At 43.3% G+C, this 13,010-nt stretch overlaps 1 protein-coding gene across 1 annotated transcript in view; it reads right to left on the minus strand.

Moving 5' to 3' along the window:
• The window catches only part of LOC147727391 (coiled-coil domain-containing protein 171-like), a 1,936,181-nt gene that overhangs the window by 1,692,134 nt on the left and 231,037 nt on the right, over positions 1 to 13,010 (minus strand). The window contains exon 3 of the mRNA XM_086963620.1: positions 1,788 to 1,934. Within this exon, the coding sequence (XP_086819746.1) occupies positions 1,788 to 1,934 (147 nt within the window). The remainder of the gene's footprint in view (positions 1 to 1,787; positions 1,935 to 13,010) is intronic.

The following is a 13,010-nucleotide window of genomic DNA, read 5'->3' on the forward strand; positions in this document are numbered from 1 at the left end:
AGCCCGAAATAAGACAGGAAACATATTTCTGGTCTACTTTACGCGACCTAGTTATTATGGATCAAATGGAGATTGGGCTACAAAGAAAACTAAACAGGTTTAATGAATATTGTCATTGTAAAAAACGGGTTGTCAATACGGATAAGACAAAGATCCTATGCTTCGGTCGAAGGAGAATTGGGTTCACATAGCTCCTGGGCCCCGAAAAGCTGGAAAAGGTTGCTGAATATAGATAACTAGGGATGTGGTTCGAGAGAAGTTTGCAGTGGCATACTCATCTCGACGCACCAAAACTGAGGGGTTTGGCATCGGTCAGGGGACTAAAAAGATTCAACTGTGCATATGGCGACATGTCCGACAGACCAGTTCTAAAAATGTACTCAGTAATGATACCACCCCAATTTGTGTATGGTGCAGAAGTGCTTTATCTGAACTGTAAAACCGGATGGGGCGTAGAGGATGGAAATACCCTGAAAAATGTATTTTCCTTGCCGAAATCGCCAATGATTCAGGCAGTGAGATTAGAATTGGGAACAACCTCATGGAGTATAACAACGTGTATGGCCCTATTATGTTTCTGGCAGCGCCTGGGCATGGGGGAAGATCATACAATTTCACAATGGTGCAGAGATGAGATTGTAAAGAGTGACCTACTGTGGGCAAAAGGGACAAGAGCTATCATCAATAAGGCGTACCACATTATGAAAATTACGCTGTGCCCCAAGACTCTCCAAATTAAGAATGACAAAAGGGAACTTAGGGTCCTGGGGAAAGAAATTTCCCAAGCTAAGGACCCAGATTATCTTTGGAGGAAAAAATCTGTTTGATTCATGGCGCCAGTGTGGCAAAATGAAACACTCTATATTGATAGGCTGCCTAGCTGCTGGTTGAGAAGAGAACTGCAAAGTCTAAGGATAGGGTTAAACCCATGCTATATGAATGATGGGGTAAAAAGATGTATGATTGATAGAATGGGAAAATGCACCTGTACTTTGGGAACAACATGCGATATCCTACATCTACTACTGGACAGTCGGAAAATTTTAGATATATGGAAAGAGTTTTTATGTCCAATTTCTAAAAAAATATGATATTAGAAGTAGGGTCCAAGCAGTAAACCTCTTAACAGAAATTAGTAATTTGGATATAGCGTGTGCCATGGGGAAGTATATCCAAAAAGTTAAAAAAATCCTTCAATAGTATTTTGAATTGATTTGCTTATCTATAGTTCTGTGTGGCCTATGCACCATTAAATGTACGTTGAATGTATTTTATGAAGTTTATGAGGTCAAATAATGAATTGTGATTTTAGAATGTTTTATTGATGTTTTACTTTGATGGTTTTAAAACATTTGGGGACTAATGGTCTAAATAAATTTGTATTGAACCTGACTTGAGTGGGTTGCTAAAAAGTCAAAAGCCAAGATGACGTTTGGATGGTCATTTTAGAATGGACATGTCACTTCCTTCACAATGTACGGCTAAAAGGTTAAAAAAAGGTGTCACAAAACATGCTTGTGCCCAGTGCCCCAAATTTTCTTAAGATATATTTGACCAAAGTGAGGGAACAACCCAGTAAATAATCCTTTGTGGCATTATAGGTCACCCACCTTCCAGTCAGTTTAACTCAGGTCGCCTGTCTAAATGTAGTCATCATCCCAGCAAAAAATTGCATGTTCACTCAGAATATGACACAATACAGATGTTAATCTTTACAGGATAACAGAAATATATAGCGTCAAGCTGATATCCTTGCTTGCTCCAAAGACAAACAGAAGGTAACCTACCTCGAGGTCACGCTTTAGTTTTTCCTCTCTTTCAAGGCAGCGAGCCGTATCGTCTTTCTGATTTTTTAGTGCTTCCTGAAACATACAGCGTTCTCTCTCCATTTCGTCCAGTTTTTTATACATGTTATGTAGACATTTTGTCTGATCCTGCAAGACCAATTACTGTTTTAATACCATATAATTCCCTGTGGTTATCTTCAGTTAGTTGTGATATTATGAAGGCACTCCTGGAATAAACATACCAAAGAAATCAATAAATAAAACCTGGAAATAAATGCTTTATTGTTGCCCGATATCAGATTCTAGCTCTACTGATCGCACAGTAAATCAATTAATATTTTTAAGGATTTTTTTGGGTGCACGACTATGAAAACACTAACTCCGCAGACACAACAATAGGCTATACAATGCAAATAACCTCTTATCTGGCCTATCTAGTTTATACAATGGTATTACTCAAAAATAGACATCTCCCCAAGAGACAAAATCTCAACACAGGAAATAAATTCTTTCCAATTTTATTTATTTATCAACAATATATTTTTATAGATTTCTGTATTTTTATATACTTTTTTAAATAAATGTATGTTAAACTCATGTACTCATATAACATTTACAAATGAGAGACAAATATATCACATTTCGATTGGAAAGAAGCCTAGATTAGAATCACTATGTTTCAATACAATTTATAGCATCCCCCAAAGAAAAGATTTTCACACCATCATCCTTCCATTCTCACCTTGCATTCTTCTCACACATACCATCATCATACCACACTGAAGAATCACAATAAAGACACATCTGAAATGGAATTCTGCTCACTAAACCTGTTCCATCACAGTTATCAAAATCACGGTTTAGGTGTTTACACATCCATCACAATTCTTTCTGAATAAATCTTGTCTTATTTTGGTTCTTGGGTAGGACTCCTAGCTGTGTGAAGACTGGCCTATACACGTTTCAGTGACAACAAATGATTTATATCACCTTCTTCAGGGCCACATGAACAATATCATTTTCATCTCTATAGCGGTCTGGAGGTCTATATGCGTATTAAGACATGGGGGTATCTCAGATTTTGATCGATGTTGGAAGGTCCAGGATGTTATCACCAGAAGAGAGATTCTCTGAGGGAATAACTCCCTAATTGTTATCATACAGGAGGGATATATTCCTTTGTTCAGAGGCAATCTGAACTGGCAATTTCAATCATAACATGTCTTTAACCAAATTTCAACTCCATCCAATTTTTAAAAAAATTGTGTCTGTTTATATCTCCAATAACTATTATTTGTCTTGGTTTATATGATGGAAAAGTTGACCCTTCGGTTTGATCGTTCACGTGAGCTCAGTCCGTCTCACTTCACTCGCGCTACGCATCTTCCAACAGATTCAAATCGAGTCTCCTAAAACGCGGGCTAACCCTCGTCAAAATGAGGGAAAAAATATATTGTTGATAAATAAATAAAATTGGAAAGAATTTATTTCCTGTGTTGAGATTTTGTCTCTTGGGGAAATGTCTATTTTTGAGTAATACCATTGTATAAACTAGATAGGCCAGATACGAGGTTATTTGCATTGTATGTATTTTCTTCCCTCTCCTCTTCGGCCTGAAATCAACTGGTGGATACCTTATTGTACACAGACAACAATAGGCTATATTCAATCAAAAATGGGATCTAAAAAGAAGGTCTTTGAGTTCATCTAAAAAATGGCATACATTGCATCTTCAATACAGATCAGAAACAGTTCATGATGAGGAAGAAAATGTGACTTCTTTACAAAGATTAAATGTCCTTCAAAGACTGGTAAATTACTTGTACTTGTTATTAAATAAAACAGCAATTGACTCCACATTGGACTGGGAAGTCACATAGCTCACATGCACACACCATCCACACACAAATTTAAACTGATCACAAATATATGCAGATAAACAGAAAAAGAAACATCCGTACAACCATAAATGTGTTCAAGTGCAATTCATGTACAAACATTTGTGCACACACAAGCCAACATACTTATAGACAGCAACAAGCACAGCCCAACAGACATACATATGCACATGTACACAGATAGACAGGCACTCATGCATACATATCATCACAGGCAGTAGATTAAGCAAGGTGCTGGTCCTTAATGTAATGGCAGCAGTACAGCAATATTGAGGATCGCAATTTAGCGAGCGATGGAATATTGTTGGAAAGTATATATTTTTTATTATTAACAATAATATCAAAGTTATAATTATAATTTGTTGTTACTTTTTTAAATAGGTGTTTAGTAATATATATATATATATATATATATATATATATATATATATATATATATATATATATATATATATATATATATATATATATATATATATATATATAATATTCACTGAAAAAAACCATAGGTTTCAGGGATGTTATAGTTAGTTGGACTAGTTGGACATTTCACTCGTACAAAACCATTGAAATTCCCCCGTTATAGCTAGTTGTACTAACTAAAACTTGCGCGCCTGCAATCCACTGCTGATGATGTCACATATTACATCATTCATGACAATGTCAGTGACATAACTGATGACATCACTGATAACATCTCAAATGACATCACTGATGACATATGATAATATATATTCACTGAACAAACCTATGGTTTGTTCAGTGAATATATATGTCATGTGATCAAGACCCATGGTAGGGGCCTAAACGCGTCATGGCGACTTGCTGCACGAAAATAAACTAACCTGCACAGACTTTGTGGTCCGTATCCGCTTCTTTGCCTGTGAGGAAACGGCGTCAGGAAATCGGAGCTCTTGGGATGTATATATATATATATATATATATATATATATATATATATATATATATATTGAAGCTCCTGTGTTTAACAAAACACGCCACACTCACGGGGGTGAAGAAAGACAGGCGTTTATTGTGCAGCAGCCTGCTGATTAGCTACAGGGTCCATGGAAAGCCTCAGAAGATTCAGAGGCCGAGGGTTTCGTCTTGCAAGTTCCGACGCGTTTCGAAGGTTCTGTTCCTTCTTCCTCAGGGAAATGACGAACATCACATATGGTGTTTTTCAGGTACGAGTCCAGTTAAATACATGACACGCCCCTAATGGCGGGCTGGGCTGATGCCGCGGTGTCTGCTGGAACAGGTAGGCTGTCTTTATTATTCATGCTTGTTTCGCAGTCCTCTTTGTGATCCTGTTCTGCTGCTGATAATCACCCGCTCCGTACCCCCTCGCCTGCCACGATAACAGCTGAGCATGGAGAAGGAGTGGTGAATATCCGGTCTCCTTCGAATCTGTATGATTCCCAATTTCAGTCTCCAAATCCGGCTGGTACCGTGGCGGTGCTAGGCATATGCAGGGTCACTGCGACGCTCCTTTGTCCGCCTAAATGTCCCTGCACTCTTGAGGCGGGTGCAGAAAACGGTGGCGGAACGTTGAATTATTGAAGCTCCTGTGTTTAACAAAACACGCCACACTCACGGGGGTGAAGAAAGACAGGCGTTTATTGTGCAGCAGCCTGCTGATTAGCTACAGGGTCCATGGAAAGCCTCAGAAGATTCAGAGGCCGAGGGTTTCGTCTTGCAAGTTCCGACGCGTTTCGAAGGTTCTGTTCCTTCTTCCTCAGGGAAATGACGAACATCACATATGGTGTTTTTCAGGTACGAGTCCAGTTAAATACATGACACGCCCCTAATGGCGGGCTGGGCTGATGCCGCGGTGTCTGCTAGAACAGGTAGGCTGTCTTTATTATTCATGCTTGTTTCGCAGTCCTCTTTGTGATCCTGTTCTGCTGCTGATAATCACCCGCTCCGTACCCCCTCGCCTGCCACGATAACAGCTGAGCATGGAGAAGGAGTGGTGAATATCCGGTCTCCTTCGAATCTGTATGATTCCCAATTTCAGGCTCCAAATCCGGCTGGTACCGTGGCGGTGCTAGGCATATGCAGGGTCACTGCGACGCTCCTTTGTCCGCCTAAATGTCCATGCACTCTTGAGGCGGGTGCAGAAAACGGTGGCGGACCGTTGAATTATTGAAGCTCCTGTGTTTAACAAAACACGCCACACTCACGGGGGTGAAGAAAGACAGGCGTTTATTGTGCAGCAGCCTGCTGATTAGCTACAGGGTCCATGGAAAGCCTCAGAAGATTCAGAGGCCGAGGGTTTCGTCTTGCAAGTTCCGACGCGTTTCGAAGGTTCTGTTCCTTCTTCCTCAGGGAAATGACGAACATCACATATGGTGTTTTTCAGGTACGAGTCCAGTTAAATACATGACACGCCCCTAATGGCGGGCTGGGCTGATGCCGCGGTGTCTGCTGGAACAGGTAGGCTGTCTTTATTATTCATGCTTGTTTCGCAGTCCTCTTTGTGATCCTGTTCTGCTGCTGATAATCACCCGCTCCGTACCCCCTCGCCTGCCACGATAACAGCTGAGCATGGAGAAGGAGTGGTGAATATCCGGTCTCCTTCGAATCTGTATGATTCCCAATTTCAGGCTCCAAATCCGGCTGGTACCGTGGCGGTGCTAGGCATATTCAGGGTCACTGCGACGCTCCTTTGTCCGCCTAAATGTCCCTGCACTCTTGAGGCGGGTGCAGAAAACGGTGGCGGAACGTTGAATTATTGAAGCTCCTGTGTTTAACAAAACACGCCACACTCACGGGGGTGAAGAAAGACAGGCGTTTATTGTGCAGCAGCCTGCTGATTAGCTACAGGGTCCATGGAAAGCCTCAGAAGATTCAGAGGCCGAGGGTTTCGTCTTGCAAGTTCCGACGCGTTTCGAAGGTTCTGTTCCTTCTTCCTCAGGGAAATGACGAACATCACATATGGTGTTTTTCAGGTACGAGTCCAGTTAAATACATGACACGCCCCTAATGGCGGGCTGGGCTGATGCCGCGGTGTCTGCTAGAACAGGTAGGCTGTCTTTATTATTCATGCTTGTTTCGCAGTCCTCTTTGTGATCCTGTTCTGCTGCTGATAATCACCCGCTCCGTACCCCCTCGCCTGCCACGATAACAGCTGAGCATGGAGAAGGAGTGGTGAATATCCGGTCTCCTTCGAATCTGTATGATTCCCAATTTCAGGCTCCAAATCCGGCTGGTACCGTGGCGGTGCTAGGCATATGCAGGGTCACTGCGACGCTCCTTTGTCCGCCTAAATGTCCATGCACTCTTGAGGCGGGTGCAGAAAACGGTGGCGGACCGTTGAATTATTGAAGCTCCTATGTTTAACAAAACACGCCACACTCACGGGGGTGAAGAAAGACAGGCGTTTATTGTGCAGCAGCCTGCTGATTAGCTACAGGGTCCATGGAAAGCCTCAGAAGATTCAGAGGCCGAGGGTTTCGTCTTGCAAGTTCCGACGCGTTTCGAAGGTTCTGTTCCTTCTTCCTCAGGGAAATGACGAACATCACATATGGTGTTTTTCAGGTACGAGTCCAGTTAAATACATGACACGCCCCTAATGGCGGGCTGGGCTGATGCCGCTGTGTCTGCTGGAACAGGTAGGCTGTCTTTATTATTCATGCTTGTTTCGCAGTCCTCTTTGTGATCCTGTTCTGCTGCTGATAATCACCCGCTCCGTACCCCCTCGCCTGCCACGATAACAGCTGAGCATGGAGAAGGAGTGGTGAATATCCGGTCTCCTTCGAATCTGTATGATTCCCAATTTCAGGCTCCAAATCCGGCTGGTACCGTGGCGGTGCTAGGCATATGCAGGGTCACTGCGACGCTCCTTTGTCCGCCTAAATGTCCATGCACTCTTGAGGCGGGTGCAGAAAACGGTGGCGGACCGTTGAATTATTGAAGCTCCTGTGTTTAACAAAACACGCCACACTCACGGGGGTGAAGAAAGACAGGCGTTTATTGTGCAGCAGCCTGCTGATTAGCTACAGGGTCCATGGAAAGCCTCAGAAGATTCAGAGGCCGAGGGTTTCGTCTTGCAAGTTCCGACGCGTTTCGAAGGTTCTGTTCCTTCTTCCTCAGGGAAATGACGAACATCACATATGGTGTTTTTCAGGTACGAGTCCAGTTAAATACATGACACGCCCCTAATGGCGGGCTGGGCTGATGCCGCGGTGTCTGCTGGAACAGGTAGGCTGTCTTTATTATTCATGCTTGTTTCGCAGTCCTCTTTGTGATCCTGTTCTGCTGCTGATAATCACCCACTCCGTACCCCCTCGCCTGCCACGATAACAGCTGAGCATGGAGAAGGAGTGGTGAATATCCGGTCTCCTTCGAATCTGTATGATTCCCAATTTCAGGCTCCAAATCCGGCTGGTACCGTGGCGGTGCTAGGCATATGCAGGGTCACTGCGACGCTCCTTTTTCCGCCTAAATGTCCATGCACTCTTGAGGCGGGTGCAGAAAACGGTGGCGGACCGTTGAATTATTGAAGCTCCTGTGTTTAACAAAACACGCCACACTCACGGGGGTGAAGAAAGACAGGCGTTTATTGTGCAGCAGCCTGCTGATTAGCTACAGGGTCCATGGAAAGCCTCAGAAGATTCAGAGGCCGAGGGTTTCGACTTGCAAGTTCCGACGCGTTTCGTAGGTTCTGTTCCTTCTTCCTCAGGGAAATGACGAACATCACATATGGTGTTTTTCAGGTACGAGTCCAGTTAAATACATGACACGCCCCTAATGGCGGGCTGGGCTGATGCCGCGGTGTCTGCTGGAACAGGTAGGCTGTCTTTATTATTCATGCTTGTTTCGCAGTCCTCTTTGTGATCCTGTTCTGCTGCTGATAATCACCCGCTCCGTACCCCCTCGCCTGCCACGATAACAGCTGAGCATGGAGAAGGAGTGGTGAATATCCGGTCTCCTTCGAATCTGTATGATTCCCAATTTCAGGCTCCAAATCCGGCTGGTACCGTGGCGGTGCTAGGCATATGCAGGGTCACTGCGACGCTCCTTTGTCCGCCTAAATGTCCATGCACTCTTGAGGCGGGTGCAGAAAACGGTGGCGGACCGTTGAATTATTGAAGCTCCTGTGTTTAACAAAACACGCCACACTCACGGGGGTGAAGAAAGACAGGCGTTTATTGTGCAGCAGCCTGCTGATTAGCTACAGGGTCCATGGAAAGCCTCAGAAGATTCAGAGGCCGAGGGTTTCGTCTTGCAAGTTCCGACGCGTTTCGAAGGTTCTGTTCCTTCTTCCTCAGGGAAATGACGAACATCACATATGGTGTTTTTCAGGTACGAGTCCAGTTAAATACATGACACGCCCCTAATGGCGGGCTGGGCTGATGCCGCGGTGTCTGCTGGAACAGGTAGGCTGTCTTTATTAATCATGCTTGTTTCGCAGTCCTCTTTGTGATCCTGTTCTGCTGCTGATAATCACCCGCTCCGTACCCCCTCGCCTGCCACGATAACAGCTGAGCATGGAGAAGGAGTGGTGAATATCCGGTCTCCTTCGAATCTGTATGATTCCCAATTTCAGGCTCCAAATCCGGCTGGTACCGTGGCGGTGCTAGGCATATGCAGGGTCACTGCAACGCTCCTTTGTCCGCCTAAATGTCCATGCACTCTTGAGGCGGGTGCAGAAAACGGTGGTGGACCGTTGAATTATTGAAGCTCCTGTGTTTAACAAAACACGCCACACTCACGGGGGTGAAGAAAGACAGGCGTTTATTGTGCAGCAGCCTGCTGATTAGCTACAGGGTCCATGGAAAGCCTCAGAAGATTCAGAGGCCGAGGGTTTCGTCTTGCAAGTTCCGACGCGTTTCGAAGGTTCTGTTCCTTCTTCCTCAGGGAAATGACGAACATCACATATGGTGTTTTTCAGGTACGAGTCCAGTTAAATACATGACACGCCCCTAATGGCGGGCTGGGCTGATGCCGCGGTGTCTGCTGGAACAGGTAGGCTGTCTTTATTATTCATGCTTGTTTCGCAGTCCTCTTTATGATCCTGTTCTGCTGCTGATAATCACCCGCTCCGTACCCCCTCGCCTGCCACGATAACAGCTGAGCATGGAGAAGGAGTGGTGAATATCCGGTCTCCTTCGAATCTGTATGATTCCCAATTTCAGGCTCCAAATCCGGCTGGTACCGTGGCGGTGCTAGGCATATGCAGGGTCACTGCGACGCTCCTTTGTCCGCCTAAATGTCCATGCACTCTTGAGGCGGGTGCAGAAAACGGTGGCGGACCGTTGAATTATTGAAGCTCCTGTGTTTAACAAAACACGCCACACTCACGGGGGTGAAGAAAGACAGGCGTTTATTGTGCAGCAGCCTGCTGATTAGCTACAGGGTCCATGGAAAGCCTCAGAAGATTCAGAGGCCGATATATATATGCACCAACAATTCCAACCACTTCCGTCGAGCGCCGAACGGCGAAGCAGGAATCCAGACCGACCACAGCAGATTAGGCAAAGTATGATTTATTTCGTTCTTATATCGCAGCCAGCAACGACGCGTTCCGGGCTTCAAGAGCCCTTGATCACATTCAGCTTCTCATACATTTTTTTCACTTTTTATATTGTGCTTTACACCATGCACGCCCCCTCACAGGTGAATTTTTGGGTCATGTGATCATAAATATAAACAACAGACTATGCGTACTTGTTGTTTTAAAATCAATTCAGCAGCATTAATGCAGTGGTACATTTAATCATTTGCAACCCACATATATGGATGCATAAAAAGACAATAATATTATTTACACGTATCACTGTATAAATACAACAACGAAAATTTGTAAAATTGTCTAATGATTATTATAATTGACCGGTTGAATCCCGAATGTTATTCTAATAAATGTATTTCCACTGTAGAGTTGATGTTTTATATACATCATTTCTTTCTAATGTAAGGTATTGATCAGCTTACTGTTCCCAAATATATCTAGTTTTTTTCTCCAGTTACAGGAAAAAAGTGCTCCAGTGCTTGTTCAAATATATCTAGTGCAAATACTTCAAATAAAGTGCCATAGAATTTAGTGCAAAAATCAGCAAACAATAAATATAAAGTGCATTATTATATATATACATTAACAAACATGATTGATAAAATGTATATTTTGAAATAAATCCATTCCATACAATCTCAACAGTGTAAAATTTCCTTCTCCAGCCGGATATAAAAATCACTATTAAAAATATATAAAAGATTCATAAGATGCTTAAAAATACAATATCATCATAGTTTGTTAAAATTAATTATTACATAAGTGAGAGACTTATCAAATCAGTTTTCTTTTTTGATCTTATTCTTCTGTTTGGGCAATGTGGGATGCCACCACATTGTTCTTTGTTGTTATTCTATAGTTCTCCCAACTATGTCTGGACATACTCCTTTTTGGTCACTTTAATTCACAGAATTGCCATAACTATAAATAGGTGTGCATATCCTCAGTATTGTTTAACCCTCGTGGCCATTTACTGTCTAATTCCAGGATAAACTTGGATATACTTGTATATACTTGTATCGGTTTTAGGTTTCTGAAGGTTTTCCTCTAAAAACTTTGGGGGTTTCCTGATGCGAGTGCAATTTATTGAATATAAACCATTGATTACAGTCTGTTCAAAGGAGGTTATCTTAAGCCCACTGGGGCTGCACTTTGTGTAATAACTGTTGAGCAATTTCTCAATCGAAATTAGGATTATGACAATGGGCGCGAGTATTTTGCGTTTTTTTTGTTACAAATACCCCTTTAATAGTAATTACTGTTTTCAGGGCTTTACATTGATATCTGTGTAAATTGTGTTTGCTAATCAACCCCGCAACGAATATAATGTTTATATAATTTTCTTGACGGAAATACGAACTACAGAAACCACTGTGAATCTGCCTTTCAGTTCTATGATTTTACCTGCCACGTGATGCATCACGTGACATTGATGCACTTTAAATGTTTGTATGTGTATTGTGAACTTTAATCGTGACCAAGCCTGCTGGGTCAGGCGAAACGCGTTGATAGCGACTAAAGAATAAAAGAAGGTTTTTGACCACGTTGTTGTCGTCTCCTCTTCAAATGAACTGTCGAGGTTTTGAGCTCGTAATATATATATATATATATCTGCAAATACCTCGCAGCAGCGCTCCAGGTTTTGAGCTCGTAATGTGATTCCTGCCTTTGCTCATGAGGCCGGAAGACGACGCGCCCTCTGACTACGTGACAGCAGAAGTTCGTGAGCATTTGGAGAAGTTTGTTTGCTGCCGTCCCCCTCACGCAGATCGAGTCGGAGAAGTCAGAAAAGAACTCTGCAGTGCCCCGAACTCACTCGCCGTGCAGATTCCGCGCCAGAACCTGGGTGAGTGCTAATAATCACCGGATAATTGTTTGGCGGTAAAAGGAGGCGTTTGTGACTGTTCGAGGCACAAGTATCTGCGGTACTGAGGAAGAGGGAAAGCTTTGTGTGGGAGGGTCCGAGATTGAGTCGGCCCCACACTAGCGGTTGGTGTAAAATGCAGGGATTAGAAGCTATTGAAATGTCGCTTGAAGAAATGAACGAACACGAGCAGGAAGCATTGCTGATATTTGATGAAGCAACTATTGGTGTAGCGGCAAAACAACAGCCCTCAAGAGCTCGTAATGAGAAAATGCCTGATGTAATGGTGCGATTGAAGCGCCTTGGGAAGTTATCCCGGGGTGAATTATCAAAATGGTGGGAATCAAGACCCCTACAGCGTTACCTCGAAGTGGGGAGAATTCCAAGGGGGCTAAGAATACTTGTGGCTCCAACCTACGAAGACCCCGACCACCTGATGTTACAGGAGTGGGCGGATAATAACCAAGACTCATCTTGCCGCATGCTAAGAATTCTAATTAAATATGCGGAGAAAGATCGTGCAAAAATGATGGAGGAAATTAATCAAATCAATGACATGTTGGCTAAAGAGGATAATCAAGAACCAATTGTTCTCTACGAAAAGGAGATGGGAGAACGGTTGAAAAAGTTGGGAATTTCAATCAAGGAACGAAAAGCACAAAAGTTCATAAGGGACAAAAAAGACTATGATCGTGGGCAGATCTATACATTTGCCAAAAAATTTGAAAATGTAAGGAGAATGAAAATGAGTGTCGCAGCTCAAAAACAACAGGTAGACCAATCTGGCGTGAGTAGCGTACCAAGCTCAGATGTGGTGACCTCAGCGGAAGAAGGGCCTAGTGGGGAAATGGAAGAACGAATCCCTACAGTTATTGACGAATTTGGTTTTTTTCAAGAGGACCGACGATTCAATCTCCACCCAAGAACAAGGGTAAATTACG

The sequence above is a fragment of the Lissotriton vulgaris genome, chromosome 3_1 (assembly GCF_964263255.1).
Source record: "Lissotriton vulgaris chromosome 3_1, aLisVul1.2, whole genome shotgun sequence".
Lineage (NCBI taxonomy): Eukaryota > Metazoa > Chordata > Amphibia > Caudata > Salamandridae > Lissotriton > Lissotriton vulgaris.